The sequence below is a fragment of the Pollachius pollachius genome, assembly GCF_949987615.1.
Source record: "Pollachius pollachius genome assembly, chromosome: 2".
Classification (NCBI taxonomy): Eukaryota; Metazoa; Chordata; class Actinopteri; order Gadiformes; family Gadidae; genus Pollachius; species Pollachius pollachius.
This window is the reverse complement of record NC_136935.1, coordinates 24232292-24259244: the sequence shown is the minus strand read 5'-3', so window position 1 is coordinate 24259244 and position 26953 is coordinate 24232292. Positions and strand designations below refer to the sequence as shown.

Genomic DNA, 26953 nt, shown 5'->3' with positions numbered 1-26953 from the left:
TTTAATGCAAACCCCAGTGAATCATTTGCTCGTTTCTCGGTTTTGAGATTCACACAGACTTAGCAGTCGTGTTTAAATGTTACAACACCTCGGGCATGGCCAGCCACGTGAGGAGACATCATCCCGATGTGTCGGGAGTAACTGGAGGAAAAAGAAAAAATGCACTGCAACTGCTTCTCCCCGATGCATTTAAGCAGTGCTTTCCTGCGAGCTCCGACCGGGCAAAAGCCATCACCAAATCAATTGGGGTGTTTATAGCGGCAGACATGAGGCCATACTCCGTTGTGGAGAATAAAGGCTTTAAAAACATGATTAAGGTGCTTGAGCCACGGTACGAAATACCCTCGCGCACCCACTTTACAACCAAGATCGTTCCCGAACTTTATGAGGAACAAAAAAAGATTATTGTGGATGAATTATCCAAGGCATCCTCCGTTGCCCTCACTACAGACGGGTGGACCTCTAGAGCCACGGAAAGTTACGTGACGGTGACTGCGCACTACATAACACCGGAGTGGGAGATAAAGAGCCCAGTGCTGCAGACACGCCCACTCTACGAGAGCCACACCGGCACAAATCTGGCGCAGGTACTGACAGAAGCAGTAGCAGAGTGGAAAATAGAGAGGCCAAAAAACAACATCCCAGTCACCACAGATAATGCCAAAAACCAAGTAAGTGCAGTGAAGGAAGCTGGACTGGGGCCACAGATCGGGTGCTTTGCCCACGTGATTAATTTAGCATCCCAAAGGGGAATAGCATCACACAAGATGGACAGACTGCTTGGGAGGATCAGAAAGGTGGTTTCATTTTTCCACCGCAGCACAACAGCAGCTCATGTGCTTAAAACAAAGCAGGAAATGCTACAGCTGCCTACTCACAAGCTGATACAGGATGTCCCAACAAGGTGGAACTCCACGTATGACATGTTGGAGCGCTATCTTGAGCAGCAGGCAGCTATATACTCTGCACTGACTGACAAGGCTCTGAAAAAAAATATCAGAGACATTGTCACCTTGTCTGATGATGATGTGAAAGTGGCAGAGGAGGTCCTCCAGGTGCTCAAACCACTCAAAATGGTTACAACCCTATTAAGCACTGAATCTGCTCCATCTGTATCCATGGTCCTACCCCTAAAAACAAAGATTATACAATCCATGGACCCATGTGAGGGAGACAGCACCATCAGCCGGGATGTCAAAGCTGCTATTAAAGCAGACCTGAACCGCAGATACACTGATCCCCCCGATCTACAGAACTATCTACATAGATCGACTGCACTGGACCCAAGGTTCAAGTACCTGTCTCACCTAGATCCTGCCCTGCGCCAGAGAACATACAACGATCTCACCACTAAGATTGTGGGCAAGTTGGACACTGAAGAACATGAAGAGGTAAAAACAATTTAAAATACGAGTGACTTAGGCCACTTAAATATACTGCAGTTCAGTCTTAGTTATTTTGCTATAAGAATTGTACGTCTTTTAATTGAAATTAATAATAATAATGTTATTGCTGCAATAATAGTTCTGTGAAAACTGAAAAAAAAGATTTTAACATCAAATAATTGTTTCTTCCAGGGTCAAGCCACTGAGCCGACAGGAGGAGGCGCAGGGACATCTCCTCCACAAAAGAAGTCAGCCATGGAGGCGCTTTTCGGGGAGACCTTTGCAGGCAAGGAGGACACAGGCAAGAAGCCTTTTCTTGATGCCATTGAAGAGGAAGTGGCATACTACCGAGCAGCAAGTGGCATTCCGGTTGATGGTGATCCACTGAATTGGTGGAAGACCAACGAGGGCAAATACCCTCATGTTGCCATGATGGCTAGACATTACCTTGCTGTGCCTGGCACTTCAGTTCCCAGCGAGAGAGTATTTTCCACTGCAGGGGACATAGTGACTGCAAAAAGGTCTACACTCTCCCCAGGCAATGCAGACATCCTCATCTTTTTGAAAAATAATTTAAAGTTATAAATCCAGGTCCGCTGTGCTTCTCTGTGCACTTTAGTTTGTTCATGCACTTTATTTTGTACAGCCTGTTATTCACTGTTGAATGTTGAGTTCCAAGCGAGAGAGTATTTTCAAGCCTGTTGTTCACTGTTGAATGTTGAAAATAAAACAAAAAGCAATTGAAAGCTAAGTCACATTTGTCTTGTTATCTTTTTCGTTGTTGATGCGAAAATGATCCGATCCGTGACTCAAAAACCGTGACCCGATCCGAACCGTGAGCTTTGTGATCCGTTGCACCCCTACTGTTATATCTATTGTCTGCGTGTGTGCATGAGTTGGACAGCATGGTGACATTAGCTCAGGTTTTGTAGAGATTTGTAAAACTGAACAATTATGACTTGGGTTTCTGTATAGATTTGTCAAGATGACCACACGACCAAATCAGAATGTGCTTCCTTAGCTGTGCAAATCTGAACAGTAAAAACACAACATGCAGGCTTACTAATTGAGACTAACATTAGTCCAGGATTTGTATAGATTTGTAAAGATGTACAATAAAACCTGATATTAGTTCAGGATTTGTATAGATTTTTAAAGATGAACAATAAAACCCAGGGCTCTCAAGTCTCACACATTCGGCGTGAGACACACGCAATTCAACCCATGCACACGCTAACACGCCACACTTCGTATTTCTCCCTACGTACGGGAATGGGTTTCCCGTACGTAGGGTAACCAGACGTCCTCTTTTGCCCGGACATGCACTCTTTTTGAGACACTTCAAAATCATCCGGGATTTTATTAAAGCCTCATACATGTTCATATTGAATTTGTTTTGCGTTTCTCTGGGTCGTTCACAAACTAGCTAGGCTACGCCCTCCCCTACTCAGTTCTGTTCGCTTTGCATTGGTGGAAGTGAGTAGGGGGAGTGGTTAAGTAGAGCCTTCAGATTGGACAGTTTGACTTACTTAGTTACCGTCATGTTTTGTATTTATTTTTTAACCATTATTTTTTTATAGGGACAAACATTAACACATTTCTCCTACAGGGGATTGATAAAGTTCCATCTGTTGAACAGAAATAAACACTTGGTCATGCTTTACACACTTTACCACAGCATTGGCCTACTGAATGTCACAGATATATTTTAAGCATTGGACTGAATGCCACATAAATATACAATTATGTTTTTGCACGTTTGCAACGTTTAAAAGTTCAGGGGAAAGTATATGCCTCTACTGGTGTTGCTTAAGCCAATGGCCTTTTGAGGGAGTGTTGTTTCTGAATATTAGTGTTAAGGGCCAATAATGCTTGCTATCATACATTATTCACCATGTCTGTGGACACATTTGTATGCAGCCACATGTTAATATACCCCCCCCCCCCCCCCCCCCCCCCCCCACACACACACACACACTTGAGAGCCCTGAAAGCCTGCTATTAGTTCAGGATTTGTATAGATTTGTAAAGATGAACAATAACACCAGAACAAGAACATTGAACATTGAGAACTGATTGAAACAGAACAGACTGAATGAAACATTGATTTTAAGTGTCTTTAAGTGTCTTGCTCAGGGACACATGTGTCCCTGAGCAAGACACTTAACCCTAACTGCTCCTGACGAGCTCGGACACATTGTCGGTGTGTCAATGTGTGTATTAACCGATGTAAGTCGCTTTGGATAACAGCGTCTGCCAAATATCGTAATTGTAATTGAAAAAGAATCTCGCCGGAAGTAAAGACCCACACACTCGAGTGAGCGGAAGTAAACTCTTGCACCGATCGAATACCCCTCTGGAAGGGATATTTAAAGATAACAGAAAAGCTGTAGTGCTGTTGTCGCCAGTATTTCAAAATATATATTAAAATATCATGGTCGTTTTAGGATTTTGTAAGGTCTATTTGTATCTAAATTCTCCTTTAATATTAGGGATTGATATGAGTACTAGAAGACGAAACAATAGGCTAACACAGCAATAGCTACATCCTAAAGTGATATTAACTTCCCTCTCTGGTAAAATCCAGGGTGAGAGGAATGGCATCCTGGACCCCGTGGTCCAGGATGCCATTAACACCGTGGAATACCATCTGTTAACACCGTGGAATACCATCTGCCTTCACGGTGTTTTACAGCAAGGCTGAAGAGTGCTTCTTTAATGGAGGCTATAAAAGTAAACACTACCAGTACAGTAGTAAACACTAACAGTACACTAGCTAAACACTACAATTACGTAAAGTAGTAAACAATACCAGTACGTACAGTTATAAATACTACCACTACGTACAGTAGTAAACCAGTACGACGGTCCAGTGAGGCTAACCATAGGTACAACATTCAACATGGTACTCTAATACATTGCTTCGGTAACACGGTACTTCGGTAATACGTCACTTCAGTCATACGTTTCTTTAGTTATACGGTACTTCAGTGGTACGGTACTTCAGTGATACGCCACTTGAACCTCAGCTGGTCGGTGGATTACAAGAGTAACAAAGCAGATGAGCTAGCAATGAAGCTAAACGTGTATTGAAGTCAGTACCTTCTTCTCCTTCTTGAGTTCCCATCAAAGAGCAGCAAGAGACCACAGCTTAGAATCCGGTTTAGTTCCTACATGGACCAGGTTCAGTTCCTACAAGCACCTGAGTCAGATGGGGCTTTGCTAGCTCAGGCTAATAGACGGACTCGCAACCGGTCGATACTGTTTAAACCAAGTCTTCCCTGATTGGATAAGACACTGCTCTTTGTTTCCGGACAGGCCTCGAGGTCAATCCCCATTGGTCGACGCCGCATCGTGTGGGTCTGATCCAAGCCCCCAGAAACAGACGGGCATTAAGTTAGTTTAATATTCAACATTCATTTAACATTCAAAATACAAACCTATTATGCACTTCAACCATTTGAGTGAATGATGTCAAACTAACTGTGCAACAAACAGATTAATGTCCCTCATGTGCCACACGGCTTATTTTTCAAATATATCTTTTCATCGTTTTTTTTTTTTTTACATAATTTATTTTAAACTTATTATGCTCATTGACCTTTTGACCGCAAGATGTCAAACCAACTGTGTAATAAGGACAATAAAAAAAAACATGTGCCACAAGGCTTGTTTTTCAAATATATATTTTCTGCAATTTTTCACAATTAAAATGAAATAAATAAACAAAGTTATTATGCTCCTTGACCTTTTGACTTCAAGATGTCAAACCAACTGTGCAACATACAGATTAGTGTGCCACAAGTGCTTATTTTTCCAATAAGCAAAAAAAAAGATATATTTTCACTTTTTTTTTTTTACATTACATACATTTTACTTCCAATGATTTTGTAAAATTGATATTGTGAAATTCTGAATTTTCTTGGAGTTTGGATGGCACCTTTCTAAACACTCCATCACTCTTTGTTAATTTACTTGCTGATACGTGACTGTCCGACTCTTATGTCTCTGACTTTTCATCTGTGTCCTGCTACACAACAAATCGATGGGTGTAAAATACAGAATTGTTATTTTTAAGTGACAGTTGAATTCTTAACAGTCTCTGCAGCCACCTCCTTTTAGCTTATATGAAGGTAAGATTGAAATATTGTTACGTTTTACAGAGTTTGTTTGGTGGTTCGCTGGTGTTGCATGGTCTACTAGCAAGCTGAGCTATATGCTAACGTTAGATTGACTCATTCAATTTATAATGTGGTAAAATAAATGTCCCTGCTGCTTGTCAAACTTCACAAAGTAACTTTATGCACAATTTATTACTTGCAATTCTTGAAATTGTTCTTTGAACTTTAATTTAATTGTACTTTAAAATAAACATGAATTCGATTTATACACTTTCTTTTTTGGGGTGTGGGGTCGGGGGGGACGGGACGCCAGTGATGTGTCTGCATACCCCTCAGAAAGTAGGTAGTTGCACGCGTGTGTGTGCGTGTGTGTGTGTGGTCAGTGTCTTCAGCAACAGATCTGTGTGTTTCATTCCAGACTCAGCTGTTATTAGTCGTATCGTTCATGCTTAACTTGCGTTGTTTGGATGATATACATGTTGTGTTGACTTTGATTTGGACCAGATCTTATGTTTTATTAATGTTTTTCTTATAATGCACACCGTTTTTCGACTTCATGCCTGTCTACTTCCAACTCGTGCTGCGTGCATGTTGCCGAAAATGTGCAACAGTGCCCTCTGGGGTCACACTTGTAACACCGGCGTGATGTCAGACTTAACAGCAGATAAGGACTTTATCATGGTAATCATAATATGGCAGTTTAAGATAAAAAAAAATAGTGAGTAGCCTGATAATGATAGTACTGTAAAAATAATAATGATTATACTTTGGCAAAAAATACCAAAAAGTACTAAATTATTGGATTGGATTCACTTTATTGTCATTGTGCAGAGTACAACTAAATGAGAATTTAGAAGGGTGACAGCCGCAGGGAAAAAGCTTCCCCTGAACCTGCTAGTCCGGGTCCAGAGAGACCTGTAGCGCCTCCCGGAGGGGAGGAGGGTGAACAGTCTGTGGTTGGGGTGAGAACAGTCCTTGCAGATGCCGCGCGCCTTTCGCAGGTATCGCTTGCTCTGGACAAGTCTCAATGGAGGGGAGTGAGGAACCGATGATACGTTGGGGAGTTTTCAACACCCTCTGCAGTGCTCTCGGTCAGACACAGAGCAGTTGCCATACCATACTGTAGAGTTGGATGTCTCGAGACCGGTCTTGGTCTCGAGACCGGTCTCGAGACCACTTTAACGTGGTCTCGGTCTTGTCACAGTCTCGACCGTCTTTGGTCTTGGTCTTGTCTTGGTCTCGGATCCCTCGGTCTTGTCTTGGTCTCATTGTTTTGGTCTTGCGGTCTCAGGTCTATGGTATTAGATTTTTGTCTTTATTATGCAATCAAACAGAATAGGTTTGAGAGCAAAACTTTCCACACTGCAATGAAAAAATAGATTTGAGAGCAAAACTATCGACACTGCAATCAAAAAATGTTTTATTGCAAGTAAAATGAATGTGATAAAAAATGAATTAATGGGAATCCAAAAGTTTTGCTTGCAAATCCAAAAGTTTTGTTTGCGAATCCAAAAGTTTCGTTTGCGAATCCAAAACTTTTGCTTGCGAATCCAATAGTTTTGCTTGCGAATCCAAAGGTTTTGCTTGCGAATCCAAAAGCTTTGCTTGCTGTTGAGCTGAATCTCGTGGGCGGGACCTACGCCGAAAGATGTAAGACACGTCTCTATTGGCCAGTCTCGATGGGAGTGACATCTTGGCAACATCCACAGTTAGTAACGAGAGAGGGAGTTTTGAAGTCCATGATGAGACAGAGGGACTCGGGAGCTGAGAGGACAGAAAATCAATGCGCAGGTAAGTCTTCCGTCATAGTAATAGCAAGAATGTTAAAAAATACATATTATTTTGTCAGCCTGTAGCTGCTAGCTTAGCTCAATTAGCTAGCTAGCTAGTACGTTACGTGGCCAGGCTGCCTATTAGCCTGCATGACGTTGTGCATGTAGCTCCTAGTTAACAGGACTATTTGTGTTCAACGATCTAACGTTAGTTTATGTTATATTTGTGATGCGCTGAATTATTTTATCAGCCTGTAGCCAGCTTAGTAAGCGTAAGTCACTTTCTCGTCTTAGGTGTCGTGCTAGCTGAGCTGTCTGGGTTTCCATCCACATGTGCATTTTCAATGTTAATAATAGCGGCAGACGAAAACATCAGATCTGTGTGGATCGGTGAGGAGACCGTAACCTTCCTCAAATTAATACATGAAACAAACATCAATGTCATATTTCCATCGTGTTTTCTACGTTGTTTTTCAACGTTTGAGGTTTGATTGGCGCTTCGCCACCTACTGCTTACCTCGATTAACCAACTTTTGGGCCACCAACCGAAATTAACCTTTGGGAATATGGCTTTATGGTTACTCAGCTTTATAAGTATGGGGATGTGTAGTGACACGGTATTATCTGTGTTACTGGTGGTGAAAATGGGTTAAACACATAGCTAATAATACTTTCCCTGTTTCCCAGAATGGAAAACCAACCTGGCAGATCACAGGCCCAGGTAGGGTCTTGGCTTATTTCTTCAAATTTATATTTGTTCATGGTGTTGTCGTTACACGTCATAAGAGATCAAATATCATAAGAGATCAAATATTACTTGTTTTCCAGTATTGTCCTGTAGTATTGTACAGCTTGTGCATTACCGGAATCAATGTTTAATAATATTTATGCTATGCTCTGTATGATCACATTACAATGTTATGCACCTTAACTCCCATTCCAGTATGACCAGTGTTCAGCAACTGAAGCTTCTCAGCATTTCATTTCTTTGCTCACCAGAGCAATTCCTGAAGATCATAGACAGGGTCAGAGTACGAGTATGGAGAGACCTACTGTTGCGTTTGAGATGGCCAGATAAAAAAGCAAAAGGGCCACTTCAGGTGTTACACAATGTTGCTAAACATTTCCATATGCCATTGTGATTCAAGGCACTTGCAAATATGTTTCTTCCAAAAATAACCATACACAGTTTTTACATATTCCTATGATTTGCAAATTGAATTAAACTAAATTTATTCATTACTTTTAATGACCTAATCATCCCTGTTAGCACTAGTGCTATCATATGTAGTATGTCACAAAGGGGTATTGTAGTGCTATTGCTTCAGCAATTCAGTGCAGATTTATTTTTAAATAGTTGACACATCTATTAGGCCTAGTGACTGTGACCTAGTGACTTTACGATTGTTCTAAAAAATCATATAGATCCTTCCCAGGATTTTTCAAACGCAATGGAAAAAACCGAAGTCACCCCGTCAGAAGACCAGCAAAAGTTGTGAAGACGTGGAAGCCACTTGATGTATCATTTTTCTTATTTGGTTCAAAAACTGACACAACCCCATCCATATCTGCCGAGATGGAGCTCATGCAAGCAGGGCTGGGAAAGAGGGTGTTGTCTATCACATCTGACGTAACGCATGCAGAGGTGGGATGTCTGATGAACTTAAGCGCACATATTTTGTTCCCAAAGTGTATCAACAGTATTGATTGTGTGGCAATAAAGCTATACTGTCTAAATCAAGCTGTTGACTTTTTTCTTTCCTTTTTTTATTAGTTATCCAGTTCACTAAGGACAACATATCCGAAGATGAATGATATTCAAGACAGATGGCTTCTTTTCAAAGCAGCAGGTGCACTGTAAGTCACCACTTGTGACATTTCCCAACAGCAAGTTATTCATCCAATAGAGAAAACATAAATGCACTATGCTTTAGGGTTATGCACCATTTTAATTGTTGTGCTACTTGCTTTAAAAGGCGGAAATGGAAGGAGAAAACTGTCTACAATCGCATTAGAGGCAGAGGGATACACTGGCTCTGTCATCAAAAGAGCCTCAGGTAGAGGAAAACAGCTGTTATATATAGTGCCCCTCCAAGATGAGCTAGATTTAACACCACTACCAGCAGGTGCACCGGAATTTGCTTGTATGCCAACAGCAACATGCAAGCAATGCAAGACAGTGATGCCATTGCAGATGTTGGCTCTGCACATTGACCACTGCAACAACACATCAAACTCGGAAACTGAGGTAAAACTGTTTCCTATGTCACTAAGGCATGGGAGATAAAAGCTGTAAAAGTCCAGCTTCCAGTTCTAACTTCAGGGTTATCTGTTGTGATGAACTCCACCCCCAACCTCAGCATATCAGTAAAATGGCATAAATGTACATGTTTTACTTCTCTGCTCAGGAGGCAGATGCGGTGTTCCTGGAAGAAGCAAAATCTCCTAACCCAGTCCTAGGACCTTGTACAGACGCACCAGGGTCCAATGAGCAACATTGCTTTCAGCAGGTACAGCAACTGAGTCAAAAAACAATGAGGATGGCATGGAGGGCAACAGCCAAAAAATGAGTCATAAACATAACGGATACATATCAAGTTCTGGACAAAGTTCTCAGTCTTTGTTGCACTTAAAAATGATCCCGCAATATCTATGCCTTAAAGCTGCCTAGTTGAACTCATTTTCGTTAAAATACACTTACATTTTGTGTAAGAAGAAGAATGTAAATGAGTTAGGACTTAGTGAGTGGGAGGGGAGTGGGCGGGGAAAGCTTCGTTTTGAATCCACCGCTTCTTTTGAAAATTCACTCCTCCTTACGACTCTGACGTAATCTTCCACACAGCAGGTTTAACAATTCTGTTCTCATTTTCCATGTGCCTGCATATAGACAGGTGAGGTCCAATGTCCAATATGCACAAGAACATTTACAGTGTCAGACATAGAACTACATGCAAGCTTCTGCGGTGAAAGGTGATTGTGTGTCAACTTGCATTATGTATCTTTGTTTATAGGGTTGCTTGAATTGCTAGGCAGTTCCAAGATGGCTCTGTGTTCATTATGGTTATGATGGATTTTTACATAAACATAAAATTATATTCATTTCACAGGTCAGATGTGAGGTAATAGACAATAATCTAGAACTGTATGTATAAAGGACAAGTATAAATGTATTCCTTTTATTTTTACATTAGTATGGGAAAGGATCTTTGCCAGCTTGACACAGTCAAGACATGCTCTGATCTGGATCATATATCATGGTAACCAATCTGGTCATGTACCATTTCATTAATTTGTTAAAATACAGTGCATTGTGTAGTTCATTTGAACAATTTGAAACTTTCAACAGTGAGGAAGATGTTCTTTATTGGGTAAAGGCACAGATAGACTGTAGCAAGACCTTTGAAATCTGTGTGGCCAGAGACGGTATGGTTGAAAGAGGTCTTAAACTCTGGAAGCGTCGAAAGAATGGCGGTCCAGTGAACCCTTTGAAAGTCTCCTTCCTGGGAGAACCAGGGGTTGACACTGGAGCACTAAAAAAAGAGTTCCTGTCCAGTGAGTAGTATGCTTTCATCATTCATTTAGTAGATATGTAGAGTATGTTGTAGAATAGCTGAAATTAAATTGTTTACAGTTGCTATACCATTGTCAAACAACTGGAACAAAAGCTCTGCTGTTAGTTGTATTTTTGCTGCATCCATCTATTTCCCAAAAATAGAACAATAACTGCCTGTGTGCTTCTGCAGGACACAGTATCAAAGTGATCAGAGCTTGAGAAAATTAGGCTAAATTCTTGTTTTTTAGATGTTTGCCCCCAGCTAGTCTAATGCTGTTTTATCATTTGTTTTTGGCTGTAGCAATAGTTGCTGGAATCGAGAAGCGACTATTTGAAGGCGAAAGTGAGAAGGGCAAAGTACCAAAGTATTCCCTCAACGATTTGGACAATGAACTGTTCAAGTATGATATTCTTATTTCTAGCACTTATAATTACTGATTATTATTAAACGATGGACACTTGCGCAAGAATACTTTCATGAGTGAAAATATGTAATGATACTTGGGGTCCTTTACAGTTTGCCTAGAGGGGAAGTCAGTGCCTCAATCTGTTTTTCTTTCAAACTTTCATGTACATGGCAAATTGTTAGAAAAACATTCAGGACAGGGCTTGAAATGTACCAGCTATTTTAAATATTCTGTCATATTTTAAAGGTTTAATCTCCTTCAGTGTATGTGTGACAATAGATGATAGAGGTAATGCATGAAATGAAGTAAGCACCTGAGATAAGTCTTCTAGCTGGGGTGTTATGTCGAGATCAGTACTTATAATTGCCAATTTCTTTGTTGTCTTTCATCCAGAGTTGCAGGTGAAATATTTGGTGTGAGCATTGCCCAAGGAGGACCAGCACCACGGTTTATGCAGGAGTGGTGTTACCACTACCTCGTCACTGGGAACCTTAAAACTGATGGTGTGCATGACACAGTTGTCACCATTTATCAAAACGGTACGTTTGGTAAATCGCTTCAAGCCATCTTAATGAGGCCAATATTTTTCCATAATGTTTGCGCTCTTTTGATGTTTATGGTACATAGAATAAGTGCAAAGTAAACTGATCCAAGTTTAAAACTTTGCCAACGATGTTGCAACTGTGTTAGGCAGTATCTCAATATATCCTCAGGTTTACTAAATTCCAATTCATCAATAAGTTAGTTTCTTGCAGTAGCTTATTTCCTGTTGACATCAAGCGACTGACAGACTTGCCTCGCTAAAAAATGTATCTGATGTAGCTGTAAACCAATAATGGTAAATGTGTGAGATGTGTGAATATGTATGACAGTGTAGATGTATAAAATAACAGTTTTGAGTACATAACAAATAAAGCTTAATTATTTTTGCTTCTCAATCATTATTTTAGATTGAAGATGCATCTGACCTGTCCCTCTACATCGAAGAAATCCTGGATTGTGGCTACACTGGTCAAATCAACATTGACCATAAGTAAAGCATATTAAGGTTTGTTTTGCATTTTGATGTCCTAACTAGTAAGTAGTAATAATACATTATTGATGAATTATGTACAGGTCAATAGTATTTTAAGCCATGCAGTAATGTTCATTCATTAAGCAGGAAATTTGAAGCTGATCAAGTTATTTTGCTGCAAAATCTTTGACGGCTTTGAAAGGGTTTTATCATTATATCATACAAACATAAGTGTTATGGCTAATTTTACAGTTTACATCATAATTTTAAATGGCTGTCATAAAATGTATTCTTTTCCTTTTGTAAGGGCTATTGTACTGCATGTGACCACAAAACGCACACCAATGCTGCAACAGATGCGTGAAGGCCTTGAGGTGTACAACCTGATCAAGGTCATGCAGATAAAGCCGAATGAGTGTCGCAATCTCTTTGTCGTAGGGGATGATGACAAGGTATGTTGTAATTCAGCTCTGGGTATTTTCTTGAATTTTTGCCATTTAATAGCATAACCTTTCCTCAAGTGCTAATGGTATTTCCATATCATCAATACCCAGTGGCGATTTTAGGGGTTTAAAACGGGTACAAAAAGTAGTTGTATTTTAAATCTTTGGCATTTATTTGAAAATATTAATATTTACATCCCAACAGAAGGGGGTACAAATGCACCCCCTGCACCCTCGGTAAAATCGCTACTGTCAGTACCTGTGTATGAGTGATGTTGGATCAGTCTTGATCTGTTGGGCTGTAATTCCCTTTTGTTCTTAGGTGGACTCGCATTATGTTCTCACACCTGGCCCCAGAAATGAGCCCACATGGTTCGACTAAACACGTGAAGGAGTCCAAAATCTTGGAATACTTCCAAGATTTCCTACTTGAAATTGAGGGTATGTAAAACCTTCCATTATAGTTCTGATCCCCTAAGAAAGTTTGATATAGCTTAGGAGATCCTACACTGATATGTACGTCATACGATGTATGAAATCTGGATTTTATGTCTGACAGTTATATGATATCCAGATTTGAAAAAGTTATCTTGGCTACTAAGTACACTGGTACAGGGAATTTTGCGACGTTTTCAAGTGACCATTGAAAGAAAGTGTATCTCGGCAGTAGCGCAACACATTTTCATGATCTGGATATCAAACTGTCAGCAACAAAGAACTGGTTCCATAGATATGACGTGCTCATCGGTGTAGGATTTTGTTGGTGATATGTGTAGTTAGAGTTTTATATATTACAAAATATTGCTCTGCTCTTACCTTGTTGGTATATTTAAAAGCTTTGAAAGGTTGTCACTTCAGAAGAAGACATTGATTCTAACATCCCCTTTTCTTTCAAAGACACACAACCAGAAAATGAGGTTGAAGGAGAGACACCCTCTGTGCCCATGGTGATGCAATGGATGACTGGGCAGGCACACAGGCATTTGCTTGTCTCAGAGAGACAGAAATTCAAAATAGCCATAGTATTTGACCACAACTGTCTACAGCAGTGGTTTTCAAACTGTGAGGCGCGCCTCTCCTGGGGGGCGCCAAAGTTCTTCAGGTGGGGCGCGACGTGAGAAAAAAATATACCAGAAAAAGTAACGCAAAAAAAACGCAAAGACGAAGACGCGCTGTGTTCGAAATCGTTCCCTATTCACTCACTCACTATTCCCTATATAGTGTTTATGATATAGTGCACTATATAGGGAACGAACAAACGAGAATTTGGACACTACACTGAACATTTCTAAACGTCATTTGCGTCAGTAAATGCGCCGGGTATTTGTGTGACGCAGACAGCTGCGCCCACATCATGTAAACAAACCGGGCACCCACGAGGAAAACTGGAGGTTTTATTGATGTTGAATGTTACATTTCCTTGATCAAGTTTTTTTTTTTAATTAATTTTGAATGTTACATTTTCTATGTTAAATCCCAAATAAATTGTTGACATTTCTATTCATTTTCGCCGTTATTCAGCTTCTTCTTCTCCTCCGGGTAACACCACCGCATTGCATTGTGGTATACGGGAGTAACATGTAGGGAACATCGTATGTTCGCTCAAATTTTGGATATTTTAAGTCCACTATATAGTGCGTGAAATTTACCACTGAGAATTCGAACACCACTAAAAAATGGCGAGCACCCTATATAGTGCACTATATCCGTGATAGGGAACGATTTCGAACACAGCTACGCAAACTCATTGCTTCCACTAAAGTTGAGGTGAGCTAAAAAGGAGGCTAAACTGGCAGTTTACAGATTAAGAAGTTCAAATGTATTTTAAAAACGTTAAGCAATAACATGCTTAGATAAAGATGTTAAAATGGGTTAAATGTGTTTAAAAATGCACAAAGATGTTTAGAATGTTTCAAAAATGTTTAAAATGTTTCAAAAAAATATGATCAGAGATGTTTAAAATGTGTAAAATATGATCAGAGATGTTTAAGATATGATCAGAGATGTTTAAAATGTGTAAAATAATTAAAAGATCTTTCAAAACAGGGATTTAGAAAAAAAAATGGGGGGGCTCAGCTGAAATTTGTTCTCTGAGGGGGGGCTCACTCTCTCATACTTTGAAAACCCCTGGTCTAGAGCACATGCCAGGCCATACTGTATGTTATCCTATTGTTAGGACTTGCACCAACACAGTTACACTTCCAACAGCTCATCTGGGGGATTACGAGTCCTTTAAAACCAACTTGCAAACTGCCATCAAATATGGTTTGACAGACTAGCTTTTTAACTCTACTCTGCTCTAGTTTACTCTGTTCTACTTAGTTTGTTCATCTAGTCTTTTCCTAGCCATGTCTAATTCTCGTCAGTTCAGTTCCTGCCACTCCCCCTTGCCATGACAACACCTCGTGTTTGGGTTCAATCCTGTTCAGTAAGCGTGCGTAACAGACATTAAGAATCCAAACCTAATGTCTTAGTGTTTGAAATAATGTCAATGTTAAGTCCAATTGTTATTGCGAAGAGTGTATATTAATGTGGTTCAAAACAATATGGCACACATTTTGACAATGTTCTCTTCTAATTGAATTAATAAAAAAAACATTGCACTAAACTATTTGAGTTGTATGAATAGATATGTGAATTGCTAAATCTCTTAATTTGGCCTTAGAATGCTGTTTTTAATTACAGGCAAGTCAAATTTAGATAAACTTAAAGAATTCAAATTGGGCTTTATTTGTGTATAATTCACATAAATGCTGGTTGAGAAAGTTAAAAACTTGCTTCTTCATAATAAGTTAGAACTGCCTGTTAGAATCGGAGGTAATTATGGCGGGTTGAAAAGATGCATGCATGTATATCAGAATGTTAAAAGCTGTTCCAAGAGCATGCAAGTAGATGTCTCGACCAAAGGATGAAGACTCGGTGGTGGGGTTCACTTGGTGCTGTAGTGCAGCAAGTCTTTTAGCTGACAGGGGGCATTGGATGTCTGGTACAATAACTCCATGCTCAGTGTTGTCACTTTGCTGTTCCTGAAAGGGTTGCTCCTCAGCTTGCTGGATCTGGAATGACCAATAAAAGCCATCCATACATCAGACATCAGATTACTGGAAAGTAGAATGATCATCTTCTACACCCATATATCAGATCAGAGATCACAAACAGTCTTCATGTCCTGTTTATATTAAGATGTCTTGTTTTCATTTCAAGTTTTGCTTCCCCCATCTCACCCTTTTTGCAGGTTAGTCCCATTTGACCTTATGCATACCTCTACCGGGTCTGGCTCTGACACAGGTGCTTGCAGCATCCCGATCATCCATAGCTGATTCGGTGTCAGATTTCCCTCTGTGCGCAAGGGGTGACAATTCCAGCTCTCCGTAAAATGCTGCAAATCTGATCGTAGTCGTGGTATGAAGACATACCCCACACAGAAGAGGTGGACAGCAATGGACAGGTCAATAAAGCCCTCTTCCTCCAAACTGTGGAGCACGTCGTAGTACTGACACATTACACTCCAAACGTCTCTCCATTGGCGTTCCACTCTAAAAACGAGCGAGGGGATACAGATGAGACAAGACCGTGTAAGGCTTTCACTACACTGAATTAAAACCTGAAAATGTCCACTATTAAAAAGCAGCAACACCCGAAAACTGTTATTACAATCAACTTCAAAGCATTTCCCATCACTATTTTTAGATCAATTTAGAACTGCAAAATTACTTCATGGCATAGAAGATTTAGGAAACTGATGGGATTTAATATTAACATTCATACTTTATACCCAAGGGGTTGGTTATATGCATTCTAATATTTTCTGAAACAGTTGAGCTCTGGTATTCAATTACCTCTGGTTATGGATGCTTTTTCCAGCAATAAAGCTGCCACGGGCTGTTCATCGCACAGTAAATATGCATCTAGCGATGTCTACATTTTTTTTGTGTTAGAAACAAGCATAATTTCCACTTACTTCTTCATTACAACAGGTCTCTTCTATGCCACTGAAATAACTGTAAATGAGTGCAGGTAAGCCCCAAAATGTCATTGAATTGAAGCAGAGAAGTGATAAAACATTCACTACCAGTCACCCCAGCTGTTGGGAACATGGATTGGTATTTTGTCTGTTTTTAAATGACTCATTTCACTTTATTTCTAAAATTGTGTGTGTTGACATTTTAGTCATCTTTCTTCTGAACACTAATTTCCCTAGTTAAGGTACTTATTGTAACAAATGCACAAATTGTAAATCGCTTTGGATTACAGCGTCTGCTACATGCCCTAAATGTAAATGTAAAATGTAAATGTAATTTAATGCGCTTGCCTTGATGGCCATCCATTTTTCCAAACTCCATCCATGAAGAATCCAAAAGCCGTCTCTGCCTTGGTTATTCCCAGCTGTGTCCAGGTAAAAGATCTGTAACGAAGTGGGACACTTGTGTAGTAGTTCACAAGATAAATCGTGAATGAGGGATTGAAAAAAAAAAAAAAACTTACCTTCCTTGAAAAGCCATCAATTGCTCCAAAAATCACAATGTCGTACCTAACAAAAATGTAATTGTTATACAGCACTGATATTACGATTGGGTGACATAAAATCACCAATGACTAGAAATAGTTCAGAAGGAAAAATAACACCTTATTAACTTGTGGTTTGTGTCGATGTGGACAAGAGACAAGGGAGCAGGAACAGAGTACCGTATTTTCCGCACTATAAGGCGCACTTAAAAGCCGGTAATTTTCTCAAAAAACGACAGTGCGCCTTATAATCCGGAGCGCCTTATATATGGATCAATTCGTGTTTACAAATGAACAAAGTTGTCAGAACGCTTATTAAAGACTGACTTTGTCTGACTGTTTTGTTGACATTCCCTTTATGGCTGGTTCAGACCACACGACAGATATTCCTCCACTATTAGGAAGGTCACACTACGATCACAGAGCCAGGAAATCGGGCGGAAGACTGGCCACACTACAAGATTCGAGGGTGCGATGCTCTACTTTGTATCATTCACGTTTGCAAGATATTTAAAAAATCTAAGGTTTGGAACTGCGTAATTGTGTTTTACTTTTTTGTCATAAAGGTTCCAGTTTTATATCTGCTAAATGCAGCAACTCGTCCTCACAGTTGCGTTGCGCGTGACGAGCTATACAATTAGCACAGCTCCATCTAGTGGATGCATAACGCATCCCCAGTCAAACGTTTAACTGCAGTATCTTCTATGCTATGCGCCTTATAATCCGGTGCGTCCTATTTATGAAAAAAGTTCTAAAATAGGTCATTCATTGAAGGTGCGCCTTATAATCCGGTGCACGTTATAGTGCGGGAAATACGGTATGTCCGTCTTGCAATGCAAGACAGCTGGACCATCCTGGCAATTATTCCTGCACCATCCACACGCTGCAATGACATCTTTACTCTCCTCCACGAAATCCGATACCCCATTGATTGTAGAGATCCTTTCACTAGCCTGTAGCCAGCATGGGGCATTCTTGCCTTTATAGACCTAACCTTCTGATCTAGCACATCATCTGATATGTCAGAATAGCATTTTCTGACAGAGGTTATGCTCTTGCATCCGTCTATACAGAGTTGACCTTGAAATCCCATGGAGGTCAATCAAAGAAGTCAGTGGTAACCCAGTAGGCCTACCGAGTAGATTCAGGAGGGTTTGACTTTCTATGTTTAGCCGGGGTCGCCCCACACTCCCACTCCATTCAACCACAGCTACATAATCCAATAGTGGAGGGACAATACTCTGTGAGAGATAAGCACTGACAACTTCAGACAGCTGTTGTAGACTGTCTACCACACACTCAGGAAGGTCAATATAGGCTGCCCCAGCTCGAACAAACTGCCGCTCCTGAGAGCAAACAAAGTGCAGGTATTCAAAGTCAATGGGTTGCCTGTTGATGACAGAAGTAAGTCTATCCCTGACTCTCTGCAGGAGCTGCCATCGCATGGGTTCCTGCAACAAGGTAAAACAAACCTAAGATAACATGAAAGTAAGATAACAAAATAAGTGGTTTCACACATACAATTTTAAGTGTGCACTTTTGAGTATAAAACTTGATTTGACTGCAAGAAATTTCATTATCATTTTTAAATACAAAATGTGCTTATATTAAGGTGCATAACATTGTAATGTGATCATACAGAGCATAGCATAAATGTTATTAACCATTGATTCCGGTAATGCACAAGCTGTACAATACTACAGGACAGCACTGGAAAACAAGTCATATTTGATCTCTTATTTCCCACAACGACAACACCATGAACAAATATAAATTTGAAGAAATGAGCCAATACCCTACCTGGGCCTGTGATCTGCCAGGTTGGTTTTCCATTCTGGGAAACAGGGAAAGTATTATTAGCTATGTGTTTAAGCCATTTTCACCACCAGTAACACAGATCATACCGTGTCACTACACATCCCCATACTTATAAAGCTGAGTAACCATAAAGCCATATTCCCAAAGGTTAATTTCGGTTGGTGGCCCAAAAGTTGGTTAATTGAGGTAAGCAGTAGGTGGCGCAGCGCCAATCAAACCTCAAACGTTGAAAAACAATGTAGAAAACACGATGGAAATATGACATTGATGTTTGTTTCATGTATTAATTTGAGGAAGGTTACGGTCTCCTCATCGCTCCACACAGATCTGATGTTTTCGTCTGCCGCTATTATTAACATTGAAAATGCACATGTGGATTGAAACCCAGACAGCTCAGCTAGCGCGACACCTAAGACGAGAAAGTGACTAACGCTAACTAAGCTGGCTATAGGCTGATAAAATAATTCAGCACATCACAAATATAACATAAACTAACGTTAGGTCGTTGAACACAAATAGTCCTGTTAACTAGTAGCTACATGCACAACATCATGCAGGCTAATAGGCAGCCTGGGCACGTAACGTACCTGTGACTAGCTAATTGAGCTAAGCTAGCAGCTACAGGCTGACAAAATAATATGTATTTTTTAACCCATTACAACATCCACAGATCGTTTTACAAAATCAATCTACATGCACCAGTTCAAACATAACATTCTTGCTATTACTATGACGGAAGACTTACCTGCGCATTGATTTTCTGTCCTCTTAGCTCCCGAGTCCCTCTTAGTCTAGCAGCAGAAGCCCTCAGGTTTTGAGATACCCCCACCCGACTTAGAACTAAACGCAACCATCTTTTTTCTTATCTTTAGGGTCCCCCATTAATGAAATGGAGTGTTGCGAAGTTTTCTTTTGGGGGAAAAATGTGGTTTTGAGCAATTCTTTAGACCTACCCCAATCTCTGAAAAAGGCTAATCCGAATAAGACAAAGTTGACAAAAAAGCCTATAACATGAGAATGCCCACTCTTATCTCCATCAGAACTGCTGAGGTATGAACCAGGTGTCTACCCTACATCACCAAATAGTCAGAATGTAATTTACCTGAAGAAACACTGATACATAGTCCTTTAAACATACCATTGTTTAGGCGGAACTGTACTTTTGTGGTGGACTCCTTTACCTTATCGCATTTGTCATGAAAACATTTAGATTTATGTCAAGTAAGCTGTTACTGCTTTGCCAAAGATGCTGTTAAACAACAGCCAGTGATTGTGTGGAGAGATCTTGTACAGTTTTATTGCAAATCAGACTTCTTTAGATGAGACTTCAGTTTGTTGAAGGCTGTACTTTTTCCAATCCTGTACAAACTACTGGTGGTGTCACAGCCAGTGAGTGCATGACAGGCTGGTAGACAACTGGACAGGTCTTTTCCAATTTTCTCAGATATGGTATTGATGTGAACATATCTCTCCTTCATTCCATGCCCTGAATGCATGAACACTGTAGATGAGCCAAACATGCCTTTGCTTGCATAATAAATGAGCAGTACTTCCACATCTGTGTCATCACATCGCACAATGATGCGAGGATAAGACTGTGCAAGATCTATAGCATGTAGCACCATTCTTGTGTCCGCCTCCTCTTGATCACTGTACAAAGATGTCAGACTGCTCACTCCTGCATTGCATATGCTCTTCACCTCCTCACCTTTATCAAATCCACCTGCCAAGATGATGGAGTCGTCAGAGTGTAGTCTCTGTGGGCCTGCAGTGATGATGTAGCTGCTCACGAACATGCACAGAGCAGTCTTGTTTCCACTACTCTGCAGGTACTTCCTGTAGATTGGAACATTTGTGTTGCCAGTGATGGCATGTGTTGGTCTTCCATCAGTTGCACCTCTCCTTTTCCTCTCCAGGCCTTTGATTGACAGTGGGTTGTCATACCTGTCAAATACCATGACCACACATTTCATTTCCTGTCCTCTTTTCAAAAGGTACAAGATCTTCTTCAGGATACATTCCGCTAGGTCACTGAATGTCTGAAATGCAGAATCATGGAGACTTTGAAGCATAGCCATGCCATCAATTACATATGCAGATTTATCTGTGCTGTCAGGCAGCTCCTGCACCACTTCTACAACAGACTCCAGTTTCTTTGAAAGGTCTGCTTTAGTGGTCTTTCTCATTCCGCCATCATCATAGAAGAGAGAGGGTGGGACAGCAGCCAGTTCGTGACACATAACCATCTCCAATGATACGTCTCTTTGTTTTGAAACTGCCAGGAGTCTCCTGAAGAGCACATCTGAATTCAGGTGAACTTTATTTGTTTTACTACTTGCAAGGCTTGCTTTCATATCTCCAAATGTTGCCAGTTTCTGTCTTTTTTCTGAGTCCCAGAAACTTTTGGTTGTTTCACTCTTCAGTCGCTGATCGATGAAAGCTGCATTTCGTGTTTCTCCATCTTCCAGAAAGCTTGAGAGATCTTTTGCCACCTTTTGTGATGCTACTTGCGATGTTAATTAGCTCATCTGGAACAGTATTTAAATCAAATGGGTTCTGCCTGTCTTGCACATACTCCATAATCTGTAGAATCTCCCTCTCATCCCTGTCCATGCGGGCTGCTCCGTGCTCTTTGTGGGATTTCTGTGCATGTGCCACTCCATCACAACATCCATTCATGGCTTCAGCATACTCACTGGTGACATGCCTTGTGATGAGCCATCTCGTCAGAGCTCCCTTTCGGTGTGTGAAGCCCACAATGCCTCCTTGACTCTTTCCTTCTTTATTTATCGTTTGTTCCAGTGCTTGATCAGTGGCAACACTGTTGAATTTTCGCTCCTGTGGGTGTCGCACAACAAACCCTCCTTCCATGAGGAATTTGTATGAATCTGGTTGGCTATTTTCAAGGGCTTTCATTTCAGCTATGTACACTGGCATGTACTTGGAGTAGTTTGTCCTGCCAGCAGCCCGGAACCATGGTATTGCTTCTGACATGCAGTTGAGATGAAGTTCAAAGTTAGCGTCACGCTCTGAACGTAGCATTCTGAGTAAGAGATCAGCCCCTTCGATGAAATGTAGCCAGTACTTGAAAGTTTCTGATTGTTGAATTCCACTCTCTGAAAACTTCTGTATTTTAGTCTTCAGATCAGGAAGGCTGGTCTCCAATTCTTTTAAGAGGTTCATGGCAGAGGCCTTATCATTGCCATGGAAGGCATGCTGAATATCTTGCAGAAGTTGTTGTTGTGCATCAGTCATTAGACTTTGGCCTTGCTTGTCAAGCCAGGATGCCATCGCTGTCCAAAAGAGCCTAAACAGAGCCTCTGATATGAGCTTGATGCACCTAACACCTCTTGCGAGTTGTTTCCCCTGAAGCATCTGTCGAGCTGATGCCTCAGCATACACACCAGACTCAGTTATGATGTCAAAGAGACCACCGTCAGCAAAAACCTTTCCAATGCTTGCCAGAAAGGCCATGGTTATGTGCATGCCTCCCATTCTCATTGTAACCTTCCCATCTAAAGTCTCAGGTTCACTCCATATAATCTGTTGCGCTTTGCTGTAGATGGCAAGATCAGCAGTAACAAGAATGTGGCTCTGTCCAAGTTCTTCAGCAAGCTTTGTCAGCTGCAAGAGGGATGTGTATATGGTGGACAGGTCAGATGGTGAAGCTCTTATGAAGGGCATATATAGTACCGTGGCTACTGGGATGTCTGACATCGATATGTATGTATTGAAAGCAGACCATCCAGGAATCCTCTGCTCTCTCTCTTTCGCGATACGGCTCACCTTCCAAAGCAAGTCTTGGTCCTCTGCTCCTTGAGCTTTGGTTTGGTCTGACTTGAGGAGTTGTGGCTGAACCGCCGGAGGTTCAGGTCGCCTTGGTGGCTTGATGTACCTGAAATCAGAAGGAAAGGATCTTAGCATCCGATACATATGACATGAAATAACAAGGACAATGAAAAATATTACATTTTGACATTAATTTATGGCGTCCTTGTTGTCATTATTAATTAAAATTTGCTTTAATAATAATATAATCTTTATTTATTTATATTCATTTTTGTAAATAGATAACAATTTGACAACAACATTTACCTATGAACTTCTTCAATGTCCAAATCACAGTTTAGAGCTGTGAGAGATCTTTCTGGAATTCTCTTGATGGGGTTGTGTACTGTAGTAACATCACCTCTTCTGTACACAACCATTGCCATGGCATGTGTGGTATTCTTTCCATCCAGTGTCTCTTCATTCTGGTCAAAGTTGTCAATAGCAGCATCAATTATGCCATGATCTGTTGTACTTGACAGGCCATTTGGGATGTAAACGCCTTTGCTCCTCTGCAATTGATCTGCTGCTACAGATGTGAGAAACTGCCGCACTTCAGTGTAAGAGACACAATGACCCATTGTGTGTAGCTTGTTGATAATGGCCTTGCTCCCAAACTCATGATGGATCATGACGCCCAGTCCAAGTGTGATAGGTGTACGGATGTTGCAGCACTGAGCAATTAGTTCATGACAAAATGTTATAACACGTATGTTATTTTTTGTCGCTGGGTCATCATTACAGGTCAGCACTTTTTTAAATGCATGTGGACTAACACACCAGTTCACAAAATCATATAAAATTTCTGGTACATATTTACTGCACTCGACTGGGGACATCTTATCACTGCTTATGTAGAATTGAGGCTCATGCTCTACATTTTCCATAGCTTTCCTTAATATACCTGCAGCCTGGTGTAGGATTTGTGTATCAGTTAGAGACTCTCTTCTCTGTGGCGGCAATGTCTCACTATCTTCTGTAACTTTTTCTCTGAGAAGAGCCGCTTCTTTCATTGCTTGACCAACTGTAATGGCACCAGAACAGATCAGATCTGATTTTCCAGGACGTTCAATGAAGATAAGTTTCTCTCCATAATGTTGGTTCAACTTTGCTTTGAGTCTCCAAGCTGGATACTTCGCAGGTTCTTGAGTAGTGCTTATTTTTCCCACATAGCTCTGAGTTAGAGCACTTAGTGTGGTAACTGTCATCTTCTTGGAAAACAAGGTCTTACTTAATTCTTCAGTTAGCTCAATGAAAGCTTTTTCATGTTCATTTAATTTATTTTCTGAAAGATGTTTGTTTCTGGCTGCTGTGATGTTATTTTTTGAAATGTAGTGTCCTAGGCAGCTCTTGTGTTACTTTGCATCATACGCAAATAGGTCGACATGATTCAGCATGCGAAGATGAATTTTCTCATCAAACCTCTCTGCGGCTGCATCGAGGACCTTTGACCTTGTGCTTTCTCCTGTACCAGTGCTTATAGGGGTCAGGCCTTCTTTCTTTGTGGCTTTCTGCCTGCAAATGAAGCACTGGCTGCAGATGTCAAATCCTGGCTCTCTCCCTTGGCTGGTTCTTGCTCAATGGCAGTACGCTGATAGTGACTCGAACTAGAATAACTAGCCCTGCATGACTTGTGATATGAAGCTTTAAACTTAAAGGACAAGATGTCATCCGAGTGGGGGGATATCCTCTCATGGACTTCATCACCACGTTCCTGAGCAACCTTCAATATTGTTGTGAGTCCTTCTAAGGTAGGTTTCCTGACATATGGATTCTTCTTATCTCCTTCTAGAGGCTTTTCACATATTAAGCACAACTTGTCATCAAGTTGTGCATTGCTTGCCATCTCTGTTGGATCCATTTTTACTGTGAACTGTGAAAAATATAACTATTAATTTTACTCATGTTCTTGGTAACATAAAATAGGCCTCAAATTTAAACTTTTCAAAAAGAGTAGTATTACATTTGTATAAATTTGTGTCTTACCCATTATCGGTCATCTTATTGGTGGTCCTTGGTTAGATTTTCCTGGTTAGATCAGTGCATATATCTCCTCTTGGACAGCCAGGTGTAATGATTTAGCTAACAGCTTATTTAGCTAACAAACCACAGTTCTTCCCCTGCTGTCATTGGTTGAACTGAATTGGCTTCAATTTACTGCTTAAAGTAACTACTAAATCTCAATCATCTATTTGTGATTGGCTCTCTGTATTTAGGCCCCTGCAATTCTCTGTGCAACTTTGGATAAAACATATATTACTTCTGAAATCATAAATTAATATTTCCACTATTTATTACATGGCTTTATGTTGCCCCTGCCGCATACATCATGTGTGATTGAATATGGCATTGTGCTTCGCTCACATATATAATTGCCTCAATCCAGGGATTGAGTACTGTATGTAATCCAACAATGTCAACTCAGACAGAGAACAGTTAGTCTCATTTTCTATGCACTCAGTACAAGATATCTTCACACAACCAACTTGTTATTGTTTAATAGCATCCTAGGTGATGGAGTAGCAGCTATTTGACATAAATGTATGTTTTTTTTTGGTAAATGAGAGAAAGTAAAGAAGTCCTCACTAAGAAAGTACAATTTCCGCCTAAACTAAAGTTATGTTAAAGGACTGTTATTCAGTATTCCTTTTGGTAAATTACATTCTGACTTTTTGGTGATGTAGGGTAGACACCTGGTTCATACCTCAGCAATTCTGATGGAGATAAGAGTGAGCATTCTCATGTTATAGGCTTTTTGGTCACCTTTGCCCTATTCAGATTTGCTTTTTTCAGGGATTGGGGCAGGTCTAAAGAATAGCCCAAAAACACATTTTCCCCCCAAAAGAAAGTTTCACAACACCCCATTTCATTAATGGGAGACCTTAAAGATAAGAAAAAACATGGTTGCGTTTAGTTCTAAGTCGGGTGGGGGTATCTCAAAAACTAAGGCCTTTTTTGACATCTTGCTACTTGACTATCTCTGTCTCATCATAGACTTCAAAACTCCCTCTCTCGTTACTAACTGTGGATGTTGCCAAGCTGTCACTCCGATCGAGACTGGCCAATAGAGACGTGTCTTACATCTTTTGGCGTAGGTCCCGCCCACGAGATTCAGCTCAACAGCAAGCAAAGCTTTTTGATTCGCAAGCAAAACTTTTGGATTTGCCAATAAAACTTTTGGATTCGCAAACAAAACTTATTGATTTACAAGCAAAACTTTTGGATTCCCATTAAATCATTTTTTATCACATTTATTTTACTTGCAATAAAACATTTTTTGATTGCAGTGTCGATAGTTTTGCTCTCAAATCTGTTTTTTGACTGCAGTGTGGAAAGTATTGCTCTCAAACCTATACTGTTTGATTGCATAATAAAGACACAAATCTACCTCCATACAGGTCGACATAGTGGTCGGGAGATTTGCAACAAATAATGTCCATGATACAAAACATAATATTCGATAATGCAACATTAAATTATTTCGCCTTTCACGCCCTTCAAATGCAACCTTTCAAATGCAACCAATCAATGACATACATGTATTTTTGTTGTGATTAAGAAACTGGCGCTCATCCAATCAAAAGACGCAAGTGTAGCCAGCGCGAAACGTTAGGTTTACGTCGTAGCTGTCAGTAGAGATGGATTTATTGATTCGTTTCCGCGAACCAGTTCGCATCATTCAGTTCGCCAAGAGGAGTCGTTCGCGAATCGTTCGTTCGTTCGTTCAGTCGAGTTTCCGGTAGCGGTGAATCGAATCATACACGGTTCTCTGAGTCAGTCAGACTCAGCCCCTCGTTCGTTAGTTAGTTTGTTCGTTCAGTCGAGTTTCCGGTTCAGTCGAGTTTCCGGTAGAATCATGGGATGAACGGCTCAGACTCAGCGCCTCCCTCGTTCTCATACTCATACGTCAACATTACAACTTTAACCAAACGCAGCGGGATGGGGGGTGTAGTTGATTATTGGATGTTTGACATATCAGCAAAATAATAGACTTGATTTAGTAATGATGGTGGGTGTCCCGGGTGTTTTAGGCTCCCATAAACAGAACCCTGTGCAGCCAAAGACTAAATCTAGCTGCCAAAATTAACACTGCCTTTCAAAGCGA

General features: G+C 40.5%; 1 protein-coding gene across 2 annotated transcripts in view; it reads right to left on the bottom strand.

The window, feature by feature from the left end:
- The window catches only part of LOC307071012 (centrosomal protein of 95 kDa-like), a 47854-nt gene extending 43222 nt beyond the window's left edge, over positions 1–4632 (bottom strand). For both annotated transcript variants that reach the window (XM_079729851.1, XM_079729852.1), the window contains exon 1: positions 4488–4632. In XM_079729851.1, coding sequence (XP_079585977.1) covers positions 4488–4512 — 25 coding nt within the window. In that variant the 5' untranslated portion in view covers positions 4513–4632. The remainder of the gene's footprint in view (positions 1–4487) is intronic.
- Between the last annotated feature and the right edge of the window lie 22321 nt (positions 4633–26953).